This window comes from Tenrec ecaudatus, chromosome 10 (assembly GCF_050624435.1).
Source record: "Tenrec ecaudatus isolate mTenEca1 chromosome 10, mTenEca1.hap1, whole genome shotgun sequence".
Classification (NCBI taxonomy): domain Eukaryota; kingdom Metazoa; phylum Chordata; class Mammalia; order Afrosoricida; family Tenrecidae; genus Tenrec; species Tenrec ecaudatus.
Genome location: NC_134539.1, coordinates 33744153 through 33760817, shown reverse-complemented (window position 1 = coordinate 33760817; position 16665 = coordinate 33744153). Strand labels below are relative to the sequence as shown.

At 43.5% G+C, this 16665-nt stretch overlaps 1 protein-coding gene and 1 non-coding gene across 12 annotated transcripts in view; one reads left to right on the top strand and one right to left on the bottom strand.

Annotated features, from left to right (window-relative positions):
• RNF38 (ring finger protein 38) overlaps positions 1 to 16665 on the top strand; it is a 107382-nt gene that overhangs the window by 51602 nt on the left and 39115 nt on the right. For 2 of the 11 annotated variants that reach the window (XM_075560149.1, XM_075560148.1), the window contains exon 1: positions 13572 to 13883. The exons of 4 other annotated variants lie outside the window; for them this stretch is intronic. Coding sequence is in view for 3 of the 7 variants with exons in the window: in XM_075560144.1 (XP_075416259.1) it covers positions 13705 to 13764 (60 nt within the window). In the remaining 4 variants the exon portion in view is untranslated. Of the gene's footprint in view, positions 1 to 13571; positions 13884 to 14111; positions 14240 to 15092; positions 15168 to 16665 lie in introns of those variants that run through there. 5 more of the 11 variants (XM_075560144.1, XM_075560142.1, XM_075560146.1 and 2 more) reach the window with 4 other exon arrangements.
• LOC142460392 (U6 spliceosomal RNA) lies at positions 8021 to 8127 on the bottom strand. The gene has a single exon (XR_012786604.1). It is a non-coding gene; the product is annotated as a U6 spliceosomal RNA (small nuclear RNA).

Below are 16665 nucleotides of genomic sequence, written 5' to 3'. Positions count from 1 at the left end.
TTCCTTGGGTTAGGCTTAGTTCTGTTTAACAGGAAGAAGGCAGCAGCCTGCAGACTGCCTTTGAGGAAGGCGGGAAAAGTGTTAACTGGTTTTTCTTCCATAGGCATATACTGTTTATATTGATCTTTTAAAATGTCCAGTGTTTTCTTCTTTAATTACATGTGTGGCTTTTTTTGTTGGCTTGCTTTGTTTTTAAATGCAGGACTCCCTTTAATTCCCTTTCCCCAGAAGTTTGTTACAATAATTGCACTTAGCACATTAATGGGATTTTTCCTAGTATCCTATTTCTATAAGATATTTTTTATCTTTGCAAACTTTTGTGAACAGATGTGAATACAAATATACAAACACGATTGACTTTTAATTCATTAAAATAGTAGATTTGAGATCATGCTGAAGAACTCATGAAGTCTCCTCCCTCAAGTAGCAGCCTCCACAAACGATGGAGCCAAAGACCCATGATTAGATCCCACTTGTTTCTGGTAAAGTAGGAGCAATAGCTACATCACACCAGAAATTAGCCACAAAGGGACAGATGACGCTATTGAGATCTCACTACTATCCAAATATGAGTACACCTCTGCCTTGAATCCTGTAGCTACCCTCGGAAGGAGGTGCTATGGTTGTTCACATGGCAAACATGAAGAATTAGGCAAACCAGTGAAGGGATGTGTTCAAAGTCACATCAATAGCATGGTAGTGACAAGGAAGCTGATACCTAGGCAGCTTGGCTTCATAGTTCACACTCTAGTCCCAATAATAGGGTGCTAACTAAATGGGAGTGTTTATTAGTGATGGAATTTTATGCTGGAAAAAAATTAGTGTATAAAAATGAAAGTGCCCTATTATTCATGTAACAGAATCTTCAGTCTCATCTCTTTGGTAACCAGTTATCTTGCTTTTATTAATTTTGTTCTATCTTTTGAATGAGTTTTTTCCCACTGTTTTATTAGACTTCAGGTTTTGGCACTCTTACTAAAAGAAAAAACTAGTCGTTGTCTAACATGCTGCTTTTATGCAGTCAGATGTGGCTTCTGCTCTCATGTCCGCGGGATGTTTGACAAAAGGCAGGACTGGTGGATCAGGAAAGGGACAAACAGATTTCTGCCATAGGAACTTCTATTTTCTTCTTTACACTGGTGCAGAGACCACTGCTGGGTCACCCCATTCTTTCCTGCCATCCCAATAGCTTCCATATCTGCCTAACGTGGCTTTCAAGGTCATCATGACCAGTAGTTGAGAAAAGAACTATTGGTTATCTTTAGACTAGTTGGTCTCTAAAGTCCATTCCAGACCGACCACTTTGTGATTTCTAGGTTGAGAGGAGAAGAAGTGCAACTAACCAGTTTGTCCTGGCTGTCCTCCCCAGGTGTTTCTGGAACACTCTGGATTACTGTTCTGTGCTGCTTGCCTCTGGGTCAGCCCCCTTAGCCCAGGACTAGAATTCCTTAAACTGTTACCTTTTCCTAAGTAACACCGGCTCGGACTCTAGTTTGGGCCTAGTTCCTAGACGCATACATTTATTGAGACCACAGTAAAGACCCAGGGATTTAATGGAAGGGGAGGTAACAGAGAACTTAAAACTGGCTATTGAAAGGTAGCCAGCTGTCTGCCAAGTATGAAGGAGACTTCAAAAAGTTCATGGAAAATCCCATTATTTCAGTTTCTATCCCCATTGGCTTTTTGAAGTCTCCTCGCCCATTGGCTCAAGCTTCATCTTCAGGGTCTCTCTCGCCTCCTAGTGTTTGGCCTTCCCTCAAACAATATGTATGTACAAGAATATTAATGATATCTTTGTAAGAACAAAAGACTGGAAACAATCTAAAATGTTACACATTTAAAAATAAGAGATCGTGTCATCCAAACAGTGAAGTATTACCTCTTTTCTGTGCCTCCGGCTCTCCAGGGGATTGAGTGAACCCATAGTGTCAGAGTCGGACTTGGCCTGAGATGCATGGCACTGGAGTAATACCAGAATGAGCCAGGACAGCTGGAATGACACTCATGATGTGCTCCGTTCATCAGAGTCAAATGAGCAAGGTACTTTTCAGACCAGAGAGGACGGATCCAGGATCTTTAGACCTCTGCTTCCAAGGATATAAGAACTTTACGGCAGGCTAGAGTAGGTCCCCATGACAAAGCAAGGCCGCAGCCCATCACCGTGCTGTGGTGGTGCAGTTTGCACCACCTTGGACTTGTAGTTTGGTTTGGGTCTTTCTGTTTCAGACTTGGCTTATTCTAGGCATTCAGGTTTATTCACCCTTCCTTCTTGGACTCCTGTTTTGACTGATGGCTTCTTACCCAGCTGGTTGCTTGAGTGGCTTTGTTACAAGACCTTTTCCTCTGTCGTCCCTACCGCTTCTGTCTTGTCCGCCCCTATCATCTCTCATGTGCCCAGTGGAACCAGCTGCCACGTGTCTTTCACCTTACCACAACCTTCTGTGGCTCACTGGTTACCATGGAATAACATCTAACCTCTCCAAGACTAGCTTTTTAAAAATTTTATGGAGAATTCTCTTTTGGCTCATTCTGCTTAATCAATTCCGAAGCCAGTAGCTGGCTGAGGCTTTCTGTAGATGGGGATGTGGGTGTGCCTTTGCTGCCCTCTTCTGTTCTCTGGCAGCTATAGCTGGCAGCTGCTAATAGTGACCTTGCCCCTCCATACCCACGTAAACTAACCCCACTGCTGTTGATTCAATTTCAACTCAGGTTACAAGACAGAGTGAAGTTGAAATCTTTACTGAAGTAGACTACCTCCTCTTTCTCCCAAAGTGTTTAGGTTCAAATGGCTGACCTCGCAGTTAGCAACTGAGTGCTTAAACCCTTGTAGCACCAGGGCTCCTTCCCCCATTAATAACTGTTCATCTTTCTGGATGTAGCTGCTCGTGCCAGTGATTTCATCATTGTACCTGTAGGTCAGCATACTTGATTATAGCGCATACCGTGCTCATCACCTGGCCAAGTGCCTGTTTCCTTAGTGCAGGCAGCGTCATCCTGGTGGTGGTAGAGAGCCATATTTCTGCCACAAGCCATTTGGATATTTATAACACCATTCAAGGGCCATACAAAATGATCAGCTGAACACTAGTCTGCTATATTTGGTCAAACACTTTAATTAACTCACCCATAATGCAGTGGCTAGAACTGCTTCTCTTTGGTGAATTGTGATGTTTAGCTGATACTGACTTCATGGGCCTTATATTCCCCCCAGACCAGACATTCCCCAACTCTGATTTAACTGGTTTGAGGAAAAGAGAATTTTAGGGAAGAGAGGAAAAGCTAATTTTAGGAAAAAAATTGGAAAAAAAACTTTCATGCCCCATTTCTCTTTGGAAATGTAGTTATTGAGAAAAACACTGGAATGATCACTTCTGGAATAGTAACATATTATTGGTTGATATATGTGTTGGACAATATGACTGCCAGCCCTGGATACTCTCTGAAACAATGTCTGGAGCTTTAAGGAGTTCTTTGGTGGGTGGAAGAGTTGAGGACATGAATTAAGTGCTGTTAGAGCACAACCATTGGAAACCCCGCAGAACACAGCCGATTCCGAAGCACACAGGCTGCCATGCGGCAGAATTCACTTGTTTGGTTACAGCACAGAAGAGAGGTCACCAACTGGGCACTGGTGTTTGGGAGTGTAGTGAAGATATAGTCAGGGGACTTGGCAGTTGGTATGATGGCAGAATAGCCCTCTTCCTGATAGTGTTCACCAAGAAGACACACTCACCAGAGGAAACGGCCTCCTTACTAGTAAAGACCGAGGTAATCCGCCAATAGACCAGTCTACTGAGCACAGGCTTTGGCAGCGCCTAACGCTGTGTAATAGCATTATTTCTGGTATGCTTTTCGGGGATATTTTCCTTCCTTGGAAATGACTCCAGATACCAGGCAATTCATTGCTTTTCTGCAGTTCTTCAATCTCGCCTCTCATCACCTTAAAATAGGAGATGCCCCTGCTTCCACTTTTCTTGAATTTTCTCCTAGTCCCCACTGGCCCAACATTTGGTTTATCACTGATGTACAGGTAAAATAGAAACAGTATCTGTCTTTGAGGAGCTTACAGTTTAATAGGGGAGGAGAAACGTTTAGTCATTGCTATAAGCACTACTAAAGAAGAATAAAGCAGAAGGTCTCACACCTCATGATGTCAAAGCTACAATCGTTAAAACAGCCTGGTACAAAGAGACCTACACCAATGGTGCAGAATTGAGAACTAAGAAGTGAAGCCCATCCTCTTGTGGGTAGAGAAGAAATAGTCTCTAACAAATGATGCTGGCAAAACTGAATATCCATGTGCAAAAAAATCAAAGAGGCTCCATTCATTACACTCTGTTTAAAAACTAACTCAAGATAGACAGAGACCTAAGTGTAAAATCTAAGATCAAAGTAATAAATAAGGATAGACTTAGCGACCCTAACACTTGTCATAAGTACATTATCAAACACAACTAAAATTTCAAAAATAGCAGATGAACTAGGTGACTGGGACCCCTAAAAATTAGACCCTGAAGCACATCAAAAGACTTCTCCGGAAGAGTAAAGTAAGAACCTACAGATGAAAAATGTTAGCCAACGACCTATGTGATAATGAACCAATCTCTGAAAACTAAAGAAAGTGAAAAGATAAGATATCCAATTAAAAATACAGGAAAAGGATATGAATAGTCACTTCACCAAAGTAGACACTCAGGTGGCCACAAACATTTGAGGAAATGCTTGAGATCACTGTCAAATGCAAACGAAACCAACAAATGCTAGTGAAGGTATGGAGAGTGAACTTCCTGACATTGCAGATAGGGTTTCAAAATGGTGTAGAACTACCGTGGAAATGGTTTGCAGTGTCTTGGGAAGTTAGAAATAGAGATATCGTTGTTGTTGTTAGGTGCATTCAAATCGGTTCGAGCCATCGCGAGCCTCTGTACAACAGAAGGAAACACTGCGTGATCTGTCGTTGTTGTTGTTAGGTGCATTCAAGTCGGTTCGAGCCATCGCGAGCCTCTGTACAGCAGAAGGAAACACTGCGTGACCCTGCGCCGTCCTCACACTCGCTACTGTGCTTGGCCCCATGGCTGCATCCACTGTGTCTGTCCATCCTGTTGTGGGCCTTCCTCTTTTTCACTGTCCCTCGATTGTACCAAGCCTGGGGTCTTTCTAGGAACTGGTCTCTCCTGACAACATGTTCAAATGCAAAGGCCCTGACACCAAGTCTCACCCACCTTTCCTCTAAGGAGCATTCTGGTTGTACTTCTTCAAGACAGATTTGTTTGCTCTTTGGGCAGACCATGGCACTTTGAAAATTCTTCACTAGCCACCAAAATTCCAATGTATCTATCTTCAGTTTTCCTTATTCAGTGTCCAACTTTCGTATTTATAAAACTCTAAACCAAACTCATTTTCTTGGAGTCAATGCTGACTCATAGTGACCCTGTAGGACAGGGTAGAACTGCCCTTGTAACATTCCAAGACTGTTCACTCTTTATGGAAGTAGAAAGCCCTGTTTTTGTCCCAGCGAGTGGCTGGTGGTTTCAAACCTTGTGTTTAGCAGCCCAACTAAGTAAGTACTACATCATCAGAGCTCCTGTCCACATACGAGATAGTTAGAAATACCACGAATAACTTGTGTCAGGTGCACCTTCATCCTTTCAGTATCCTTCCTACTTTTCAACAATCTAAAGAGGTCTTGGGTGCTTGCTTTGGTGGCACATACACTACAGAGGTCTTGGGCAGCATATTTACCAAATGCAACTTGCCATTTGATCAGAAATAGCATATGATCCAGCAATCCCACTACCAGGTATATATCCTAGAGAAATAGTACCCTGATACAACCATGCATATAAATGTTTATGCTCATGATAGCCTTTTTCACAATACCAAATGGAAACAATCCAAGTGCCCATCATCAGATGAATGGATAAGCAAACCGTGGTGTATTCACACAATAGAATATTAATACATTATAAAATAACGATGAGTTTGCAAAATACCTTCTAACATAGATAAATGCGGGTGAAATAGTGGACCACAGAAAGACAAATATTGTGTGAAACCACTATTATAAAAAGCCATGAAGAGGTTTATACACAGAAGTATGCTCTGATGGTTGCCAGGGCTGGGAGGGGAAGGTGAAAGGTTTGTCTACAGAGTAGACACATAGTAACTTGGGTGTAAGGAAAGGCCATGTACAATCGCAGGATGTGCAGCCCGAATGACTAAGGTAAGGGAAGATAGTGGGAGTGGCACAAGAGTAAGCAGCAACAAAAGTAAATACTGTTACACCCACAACACTCCTGCAATAATAGTAATACACTGTTCATGAGTCTACGCATGGGTAGACCTGCAAGCTGAACAGATAAGGGAATACAAATGGAAGCATACACAAAGGTTTATATAGGTTGGCAGAGACTATTTTCTATATGTGTATTTGTTTGTGCTACAAATATATCCAAGGTTGTAGTAGCGTATACAGGGTAGTTCTCAGAACTTCTTAGCCATTATCACATATAAAATCAATGGGCCTGGCGCGTTAGGACCACAGTCTCAAGGGACATCTAGGTAAACTGGCCTGATACAGTCCATAAAGACAACGCTCTGTCTCCTACTTGGGAGTTCTGAATGGAGTTTTAAAAGCGGTTGAGTTGCCACTTAAGATGCACCTATTGGTTTCTCTTAATCCAGAGTCAAAAAGAGTGAAGAAAGTCAGATTCAGTAGACGGTGAGCCCAAAGGACAAATGCGCCACACAAACCACAACTATGCAGAAACCCAAGGAATTAGATACTTTCTGACAACCACTTATCAGTTACCCTTACCAGGATCACCATGGAAGGGCCTGGGCAGAAAACCCAAACTCCCTGCTGCGGGTCCATTCCACCTTATGGTAACTCGACAACTGTATAGGACAGGGTAGAACTACCTGTGGGTTTCTGAGACCAACTCATTACGGAGTAGAAAGCTCCAACTTTCTCCCATGGAGCAGCTGGTGATTTTGAACCTTGCTGTTAGCAGCTCAATGCCTAACCACTAGATAGACCACCAGCACACCATCAGGGCTCCTCCTGGACAGAGAGGGAGGATAAAAATGAGAACAAAATCTGAAATCATAAAAAATACGAATCCCCTCCTAGATACCCTTCTAATCCTGGAACTGAACATTTCCCCCACCTCCGATCAAATTCCAGCCAAATTACAGCAAGGCTTATAAAGTGAATAGTATCATCAGGGTGGAATGCACTCAAGTGAAAATGGCTTTCAGACAGCATGACTTTACAAGGGGGCAGGAGAATCAAACTCAACAGGTTCAAGGCCAATTCCAACTGGGCAGAGGTCAGACTTACCATGAAATGTTTACCAGTCAATTCTGACATCATCCTTCCCTCCCAAAACCATACTTTATTTTTCAGCTGGGTTCAAGAAGTTGTTGCATTGGCCACACACAACTCAGAGAACACACTCATGATTTATGTTTTTCTCAGGGAAGTTTAGCAAGTTACACTTCTGGATCAGAATGCTCAAGAAAAAATAAATGAATAATCAAAAATGAAACGCTCAAGATACAGTTTTCAGTCAGGACAGCCCCTTCTCTGCCATCCTATATAGGCAGACCACTCTCTGGCCTTTAGGTCCTTGATTCTCTAACCTTGGCTGATGTGACAAAGCTTTTAGCACTGCTGCTAAAGGCCCGAAGGACACTCCCCTGAGCCGTAAGTCTCAGTCTGAAGGCTGACCTTTGGGCCTGCAAATGTAGAGTACATGCCTGGTGGCACCCGGAGTCTTCCGCAAGCCACTCTCCAGCTTTTGCGTGCTTCATCACTTCCCATCCTCCGGCTCTGGCTCTGGCTCTACTGTTCTTCTGGGGGTCACAATTTTCTATCTTTATGGGGAGGAAGTTTCTGCTCAGTGTCCAAAGTTGTTGATGGTGGTGAGATTTCCCCTTCCCATTTCTGAGTTGGTTCATTTAAAACCTAAGCCGTTTTAAGTTGACCAATCCCTCATTTGAGTTCCAATTTTTTTCTTTAAATATGGAACGCTTCATGAATTTGCGTGCCATCCTTGCACAGGGGCCATGCTAATCTTCTCGGTATTGTTCCAATTTTAGTATATATGCTGCCAAAGCGAGCATAGAGTTCCAAATTTTTACAACCACAATTAATCCTGTTAGTAATCACTGGCAACTGAGTCTTACAATCTAATCGACATCCTTCCTCCTTTCCATTGACGGTCAGTAAAACAGGAAAAATATACTTAATGTTCATGGTCTCTGCCAGTTACTTGAGTGTGGTTACAAGACTATGGCCAGAGAGCCCTATCAAGTAATTCACAGCACCACAGCTCCATGGAACCACAAAAGCAACATTTGTCCAGAGATAGGAAAGGCCAGGCTCAAAGAGCGAATGGCAACAGGGAATCCTGGGCGGAAGTAAGCAGAGGGTTGTTACACTGAGGGGTTGCAACTAGTGTCACCAAACAGAATGTGTATAAATGTTTTTAGTGGGAAACCAATTTGCTCTGTAAACTCTTAGCCCAACTACAATAAAGTTTTTAAAAAGCTGCATGGTGTGGTGATAGTGTGTAAGGACATGAAAGATGTTGAATAGTTATCTTTTATAGAAAGATCCTTCAGATACCACATAAATAGTCCTTGATGTCTAGAAATACAAAATTGAACACAAATACAAATATCATATTTGCTATCTGTCAGACTGTAAACTAACGCCCGAGAGAGAGATTTACGCAGTGTACTTCATATGTATATTTCCAGCAGTTCCTTTCAAATTTGCAAGATTGAGGATGGTTTCTTCAATGAGGTCTTCCTTACACAGTATATATTCTAAGATTATGCCTAGTTTTCCATAGGTGGAAATAGGAAAAGGGCTTTGTGAGCCCCTTGCCATCGTGGGTGACATGTTGGGTTGCTAAGCTGCAAAGTCCACGCTTGGAATCCACTACCTGCTCTTGAGGCGTCCATAAAAATACACAGATTCTTGGGTTGCATTAGTCAGAATCGACTTGATGGCATTTCTCACCTGCTAACCAAAAGTCTGGCAGTTTGAACCTACTAGCCATGCCGTGTGAGAAAGATGCTGAGAGTCTACGGCCATAAAAATTTAAGGCCTTGTAGACTGCATGAGGCAGTTCTACTTTATCCTACATGGTTGCTATGAGTTAGAAATGACCTGATGGGAATGGGTTAGGTTTTTGGCTTCTAGTTATACTAGACAAATGTTTTAGCGCTCTTCTAGAAGGCCAGGTTTAATTTTCTAGAGAGCTTGGTCTCAGATAACTGCCACATCTAAATAGCTCTTTGTCAGAGCGGAAGGGGTTTTGTCACTGATCTGAATCACTGAAAACGAGCAGTTTATGGCAGTTTGATTGTCCAGTGTCTCCTTCTTCTTATTGTATCCCAATCGAAAATCAGAAATGCATATGAATACCTCTTTCATTCTTAAATGGGGTGTGGTTGGAATACTGGAGACCTGTTTATTATTTTGCCTGAGAGCATTAGAATTAGTAAATTGGGACATAAAATTTAGTTGTAAAAAATCCATTCCAATATTGAAGGCAACATCTATCCAAAGATGCCTCTTCTTACTGTGTCTAGCACCGTGCTGTAGAATCCTAGCCAGTGCAGTGAGAAAAGAAAAATAAAAGGAATATATGTTGGAAAGGAAAGAAAAACAAACTTGTTACTTTTTGCTCACAGGATTCTGTGAGTAGAAATGCCAAAAAATTTTTAGATAAGCTAAATTTTATTTAGTTTAACAATAATTGAACATACCATATGTGAAAAACTTAGAATGAGCTTACGAAGAAAACTAAAGTCTTTAAGAAACCATGAAACATCATTGAAGAAAAATTTAAGTTCCAGGTGGATAGAATGATATATTTTGTTCATAGATTGAAAATTAATATTGTAAAGATATCAGTACCAAAAAATCCCAAAGCCGATGTCATCAAATTGATGACCTTTATGATGGAGTGTAATTGCCCCACAGGCTTTCCAAGGCTGTAAATCTTGAAAGAAGCTGATTTTCTCCATCATTCTCCACAGAACTGTGGGAGGGTTTAAATTGCTGACCTTTTGGGGTTAGCAGTTGTATATTTAATCACTGTGCCACCAGGTCTCAAGACCATCCCCAATTCATCCCTTTATGCAGTGCAGCCCCAAGTGATATTCCAGCAGATTGCTGTTCATGCTTGTTTTTGCTAGCTACAGAGAATCTGATGCTAAAGTTCGTTAGAAAGTTCAGTGGTTTAGAATGTGGAGGTACTTTTGAAATGAGAGGAAAAAAGCAAAACAAAACACTATATTAGATAAGGCCTTATAACGCTAACATAATTAAGATGAAAGGCTAATAGAGATCAGTGACTACAGACACTGAACTTGGACACAGACCTCTGCATGTGTGGGCACTTTGTTTTAACAAAGGAGCTGTGGGGGACGTGTATACGATGCTGTGTCAGTTGGAGGACCATTTGAAAAAAAGGAAACTTAGATCTCGCTTTACCCAGAACTGACATTTTCAATGATCTGTAGGTCTAAATCTGAAAGAAAATAACAAAAAATCTAAGCAAAGAATATGGGAGAAAATTTATGTTCTAAGTATACAGGTTTCTTAAATAGAAGATTTAAGACCACCACCACAACACGACCTAGAGGCAGAGAATGACAGGTGGTAGAGCTGTGTTTGCATGCTCTGGTAATGGTCCAGAGAGAGACAGGGCGGCACAAAGAAAGAAGTGGAGGCAGGGGAGGAGGAGGTTTGGAGTGCAAGAGGAGGGCAGATTTAGATTGGTTCAGTTGATGATTAGTTTCCTAAGTTCTAAGACTCCGTGTGGTTGGATTTTGTGCAGTGAGGGGGTTCTCAGGAAGATTTGCCCTTCTTCCCGTGTATTCTGATGGCAGGGCTTTAACATAGTAATCCCAGTGAATAACTGCCTAGCACCTGTAGAAGGAACCTTATTATTTCCCTATTGATGTTTTCATCTTAATAACTTCTTCCTGTTTTCACTCTTTCAAGAAAGCCATATTTAGAGGGCAGCCAAGGAGTCAGAGTTCTTGAAAATCTCTCTATAAGCAACTAGTTTTTCATACAAGTGCTGTGATAGCCACCAGCTACATGTGGATGTTGAATCTGATTATGGTATTAGTTGCAATAGACACATTTCTGGTGCTGACTAGCCACATGTAGTTGGTGATGGATGGTACAGATGTAGAGCATGCCCATTACTGATGAAAGTTTTACTGACCACTTTCCAACAAGCCTTCCTACCTATATGTAGAAACTCCAAATGTTAATTGGCAGTTCGCCTGGGCTCTAACTGCACTATTATGTGTTCCAGGGGTAAGGAGGTCCCTCCGGGACGCAGTAGCCTACATTATAGCCTATCCCTTCAGGTGTATATTGAGAGGGCACCAGATTTCCTGTTAGGAAATTACAGACCCCGCAGCATAGGTTTTCACACTACCCCACCTAGGGGTTATCACAGCATTGTTTATACTTAGAAAAGACTTCCTGGGTAAAAGATTCCAGAGCCCAATTAGCTAAGTCTTAACCATTTGAGAAAGATTCTAAGGATTTTGTTTCCCAGGGTGTTGGCTGAAACCTAGGAGATTTCACATAAGCTTATGAGTAGGGAACCATGAAGGGACTGTAATAGATCATACTCCTGAGATTTGGCACTTGAAAAATCTTGACTTAGGATCAGACAACTCCCAAGGATTCCCTCCCTTGTGATGGGTGTATGGAAGCTTGTTCAGCTGACATTCTGATGGAGAATCTACCATACTAGGTGAAGTCACAACAGCAGAACAAGGATTGTGATATTGGAAAGGCATTACATTTGTTGCACGTGAAAGTGTGCTTGTGGCTTTTGACTTTGATTGAGGAAATGTTATTTTCAATTCATTTCATGACATTTAACTGTAAGTCTCTAAACTGGGTACTTTGGAAGATTGGCAGAGAACTCTGGTGAGAGGCAGTCTGGGCCACATTAACAGGGGGTGTGGCGCTAGGAGACAGGATGTGTTCACAGGGGCTGCTTTATGGTAGCTTATTGCAGTTTCACAAGCCCTGTGATGTTAATTGCTGGAATGTTGATCAAGCACCTGTTGAGTGCCAGGCGTTAGGTTTTGGCCTTCTGGTTGCAATCTAAACTGAGTCCAAGTGCCCAGTCTGTGGGTAACACAGACGTACATAAATAATCACCATATGGGCCCTGCAACCCTCTTTTCGTTTGTGTTCCTCGTTTTCTACCTTGGCAGTTAAAGGCCCACAGAAGGAATGAGATGAGCAGTAAACATCTAGAAAAGAATGATGGCAACATATGTTGGATACAATTGATGTGTGGATTGTTAGAAGAGTGTAAGAACCCCACCAAAAACCCCACAATGAGTTTTCTGCCCACTGCCCTTTAATGTTTTTGCTTTGCCACACCAACACACTGCCATAGAGTTGAATCTATTATCTAATTCCTAACTGTTTCAAAGAATGACGGCTCTTCCATAATACACCCCCACTCCCAGCCCTTCTGCCCTGCAGTTCCACCTATGTGTCTCTTCCTTGTATTTGCGGTGGTATTGTGGAAGGTCTTCTTCAGTTAAAGCTTGAGCGGAGCAGAGAAGCCCAGCCAGCCCTATCTCATTGCCTACCCCGCATTAAGCCTTTTTACTATTTGTACTTACTACCATTTAGTCGATTCCGACTCTTAGTGACCCTAGAGGGCAGTGTCGATCGGCCCCTGTGAGTTTCCGAGACAACTCTCTAATGGAGTAGAAATAGAGTAGAAAGCCTGCCTTTTCCCGTGGAGACCTTAGTGTTTTTGAACTGCTGACTTTGGGGTTAGGACTCAAACCATGCACAACTTGGGGTCCAGGTACCTGCTGGCTGTTTTGCTAAATCTTTGACTAATACCTCGAAACACCAAAAATAGCCCACTGCCATGGAGTCGATTCTAACTTAGCAACCCTGCATCGTTTCCGGGGCCGTAGATCCTGAGGACAGCGGTTTCATTTTTTACTTGGGGAGTAGCTGGTAGATCTGAATTAGCGACCCTTTTTTGGTTAGCGGCCTGATGTTGACCTGATAGCTTCACCAGGTCTCCTTAATCTTCTCACCATCATTAACAATTGCTACCTCTTGGGCCCCACATTACCATGTGAGAAGTAGGGAGGTTACTTTGGTTACTGATTTTTGGAGGCGGGAAGTACAAAGCAGCCGCTGTAACTTAGCGGGAGAAGACCCACTAGGACTCCACGTCCGGGGCCTCGGCCGGCCGAGTAGCGGCCTTGTTGGGGGCCGGCCGGGGCTGCGCGACTGGCTCGGAGGCCGGAACTGGCCCGAAATGGCGCGCCGCCTCCCCCGCGGGGCGAAGACAAAGGGGGCCCGGCGCAGGGAAAGGGGCGGGGCGGCTGTTGGGAGTCCCGAAGTGGCCGGGGCGGGTGCTGGCGCTCCCAGCGGCGGGGGGCGTCGACTGCGCGCGCAGCGGAAGGTAGTGCGCCGGCGCGCAGCGAGACCCGGCCCGAGGCTCAGCCGCGGGGGCTGGCGGGGCGGGGGCGGGGCCCTCGTGCGGTGGGGGGCACGGGACGGAGTCGAGGCACGGGCAGTTGGGGCCTGGGGCCCGAGATGGGGCCCCGAGCGCGCTAGCCGGCGCGTTCCGGCCTGGATAGGCCGCGTCGTTTCCTGGCGTGGCCTGTGTAATGGTGCCGGGAGGAAGGAAGCGCCGCGACAGTGCCTCAGCCGCAGCCCGTGCTCTGGGGGTGAGGAGGCCCGGGGACAGCGGATCTGGCGGCTGGCGGGGCTAGCGGTCACAATAGGAGGCGGTGGCCCAGTACGGAGCCGCGGGAGCAGCTGCGCAGGGCGCAGCCTCCCCTCTCAGGTACTGGTCCCGGTGGCCGTTGGTTCCCATGTGGAGTTGGGCCCGGCAACTGGGCGGAGGAGGATTGCTTGCCTGGTGCTTGGCGGGGAGCTCGGGCACCGGGCCCTCTTTGTTCAGGGGCGGCGAGGAGATGCGGCTGTAACCAGCAGGAGCCGCCGGCCTGCCACCGGCCGCTGGCAGATGGCCTCGTTCCATGGCTCCCTCCCTTTCTTCCGAGGCGCAGGTGAAATGATGTCACCCATGAGAACTCGGAACCCTGTCGGAAGGGTCCTTCAGCTGTCGCGGCCTTCTAGGTGGACTGCGTTTTGTTCTTAGGGAATGGAAATTCTTCCTTTCAGGGCCGAAGAATGAGAGAGGTTGGTTTTTGAACTCAGAGTCTTTTGGTTTTAATGAGAGCCAAAGAGAATCAAGGTTTTGTTTCTGTGTGTAAGGTTTGTAAGGAACACCGCATCCATTGATGGATGTTTGGGGGGAAATGTGCAATTGGGAAGATGTGTTTTTTTTTTCATGGAAAAGCGGAGTATGTAATTATTCTACCTTAAACAAAAACCCAATACTGCCCTTTTCATTTCTGATTCCTAAATGGTGGGTTTAACGTATGGAAATTGAAGTATCAGATAGGAGTCGCCCCCTGCTGAGAATTGCCTTTCCACCCCAGCTGTACTGAACCGGAGCCTACAATTTAGGAAGATTCTTAAGAATCACCTGGGGATCTTGTTAAAATGATTCAGTACATCCATCTGGGGTGGAAAGGCAAAGTGTCAGCAGAGGGGGCGAGCCAGAACGAACTGGTTGGAAGCTCTGGTTCTCTATCTCAGAAGTGAGTTCATCCTATTTTGACATCAAAGGCCTTTTGTCAGTATCTTTGAACATCTAAGAATGGTGATTTCAGCAAACTCAGAGCTGCTACCTTGTGTGTGGTGCCCCAGATGGTTTGTGCCAGCAGGGGGTCCTGCCAGTGGCTATAAGGGCTACCTGTCTATTCAACTTTTGATTCACAATCATGTGTTACCTTGAGGGTGAATCCTATGCTTGCAGGCACTGTAGTAATCGAAAAGTCCCTTAAAATAGCAAACATCCCTTTTAACGCTTTCCATTAAAAAATAAAAAGTTTTGTACAGTTTTCATAAAATCAGAATTTTCTAAGATCTAGGGGCATTTGACATCAAAGTAAAATTGTACCTATTTTTAGACACTGCAGCCTGAAGAAATAGGACTTCGTTGCCTGGTAACAACACAAGACCAAACACAAGTGCCAGATGAAAACACTTGCAAAATCAAAAGGTTATTATTAAACTGGGTTTTTAATTGGGAGATGATGCCACTACAGGCACCATCTTTTGATAGCTGGGCACCGTCAGCTTTCTTGATCACATTTGCTTATGCACCCATTTTGTCTTTAGTGATTATGTCAGGAAGGTGAGCATCACAGAATGCTGGGTTGTTAGAACAAAATGTTCTTGCATAGAAAGAGTGCTTGAGTACAGGCCCAATGTCTGTCTGCTACCTTAATAACAAATATATGTACATGCCTGTTGTAGACCTAAAAGTGTCCTTTGACCCTTAGTTCTTTCCTCTCCTTTTATGGAAGTCAGTTTTAAGTTAATTTCACTAATTTTCTATAGGACTATTTCTCAATGGATTGGCCGTTTCAGGTTGATGAAATGAATAAACTTCCACAAAGCAGCAGTGGGGGCCTCAGGTCTCCTTTTGTTGGACTTAAATGAGACTCAGCATCATAGTGTAGACTGGTACAGTAATAGCATTAGATGAAGCATTTATCTGTGTCAGATAGCCAGACTCTGAATATCTGTGCACATTTATATTTGATCAATTTAGAAAGATGGTTTGATTATCTTCTTAAGTTTTCTTTTCAGTTCAAAGTCTGTTGTATATTTTTGCCTTCTAATTCCAGTGTATTCTATCTGTGTCTGTTGGCATAGGATCTTAAGTTGACTGATTATTTCCTATTAAGCATACATATAACAGTTTTCTGCTCTCCTTTGGCTTGCTTACTTATCTTGCTTTCCATTTCTTTGGAGGGTGAACATTGTAAACTCGGGAGCTTGTAGTTCATTCACTCTGCATAGATTTACTAAACAGCCTCTATGACATTGTTTATTTGGAAGAGATCAAGTTAATGCTTCAATTTATTTAATAAACCAACAAAATTTTGGAGTAAACAAATGAAGGCCTTCATACATAAGTCACCCCGTCCCCCAACTTTACCATTTTTTCATGTTCCTCTTTATAAGCATCTGAACGCTCTTTCTTCCCACTTCTTTAACTAGTTTAGTTACTTTTGAATCAGTCCCAGCTCATGATGACTTAATGGGTGCAGAGTAGATTCACACTCACTGCCCTCATTTAGGGCCCCATAAGTGTACCTTCCAACACTAGAGGTCTTTGAGGGCAAAGAGTGTCTTTCCCCCATAGTATTCCTGGTAGAGGATGTAATCTTAGAATGACTCAGCAGTAATCTATTTAATAAGTAAACTATAAAGAGCTCAGTCACAAGTCATCTTTTTTGAAAATTGTGAGACCTGCAGTTCTATTTATACGATACGTACAGTGCCACAGTGCCATTTTACTTGGTCATTGCCTAGAAATTGTCAAAGCCCTGCATGTAATTAGAGAGAGAGCGAGTCTTGAAGAAGGTACTTAAGAGCTGTCTTAAACTATGAACCTAAGTAAAATGAGAAGATTAAATCTTTGAGGAGAGAAGACTATTTGTGCAGCAAATCAGGATTGTGGAAAGTATTGAAATTTTATATAAACATAC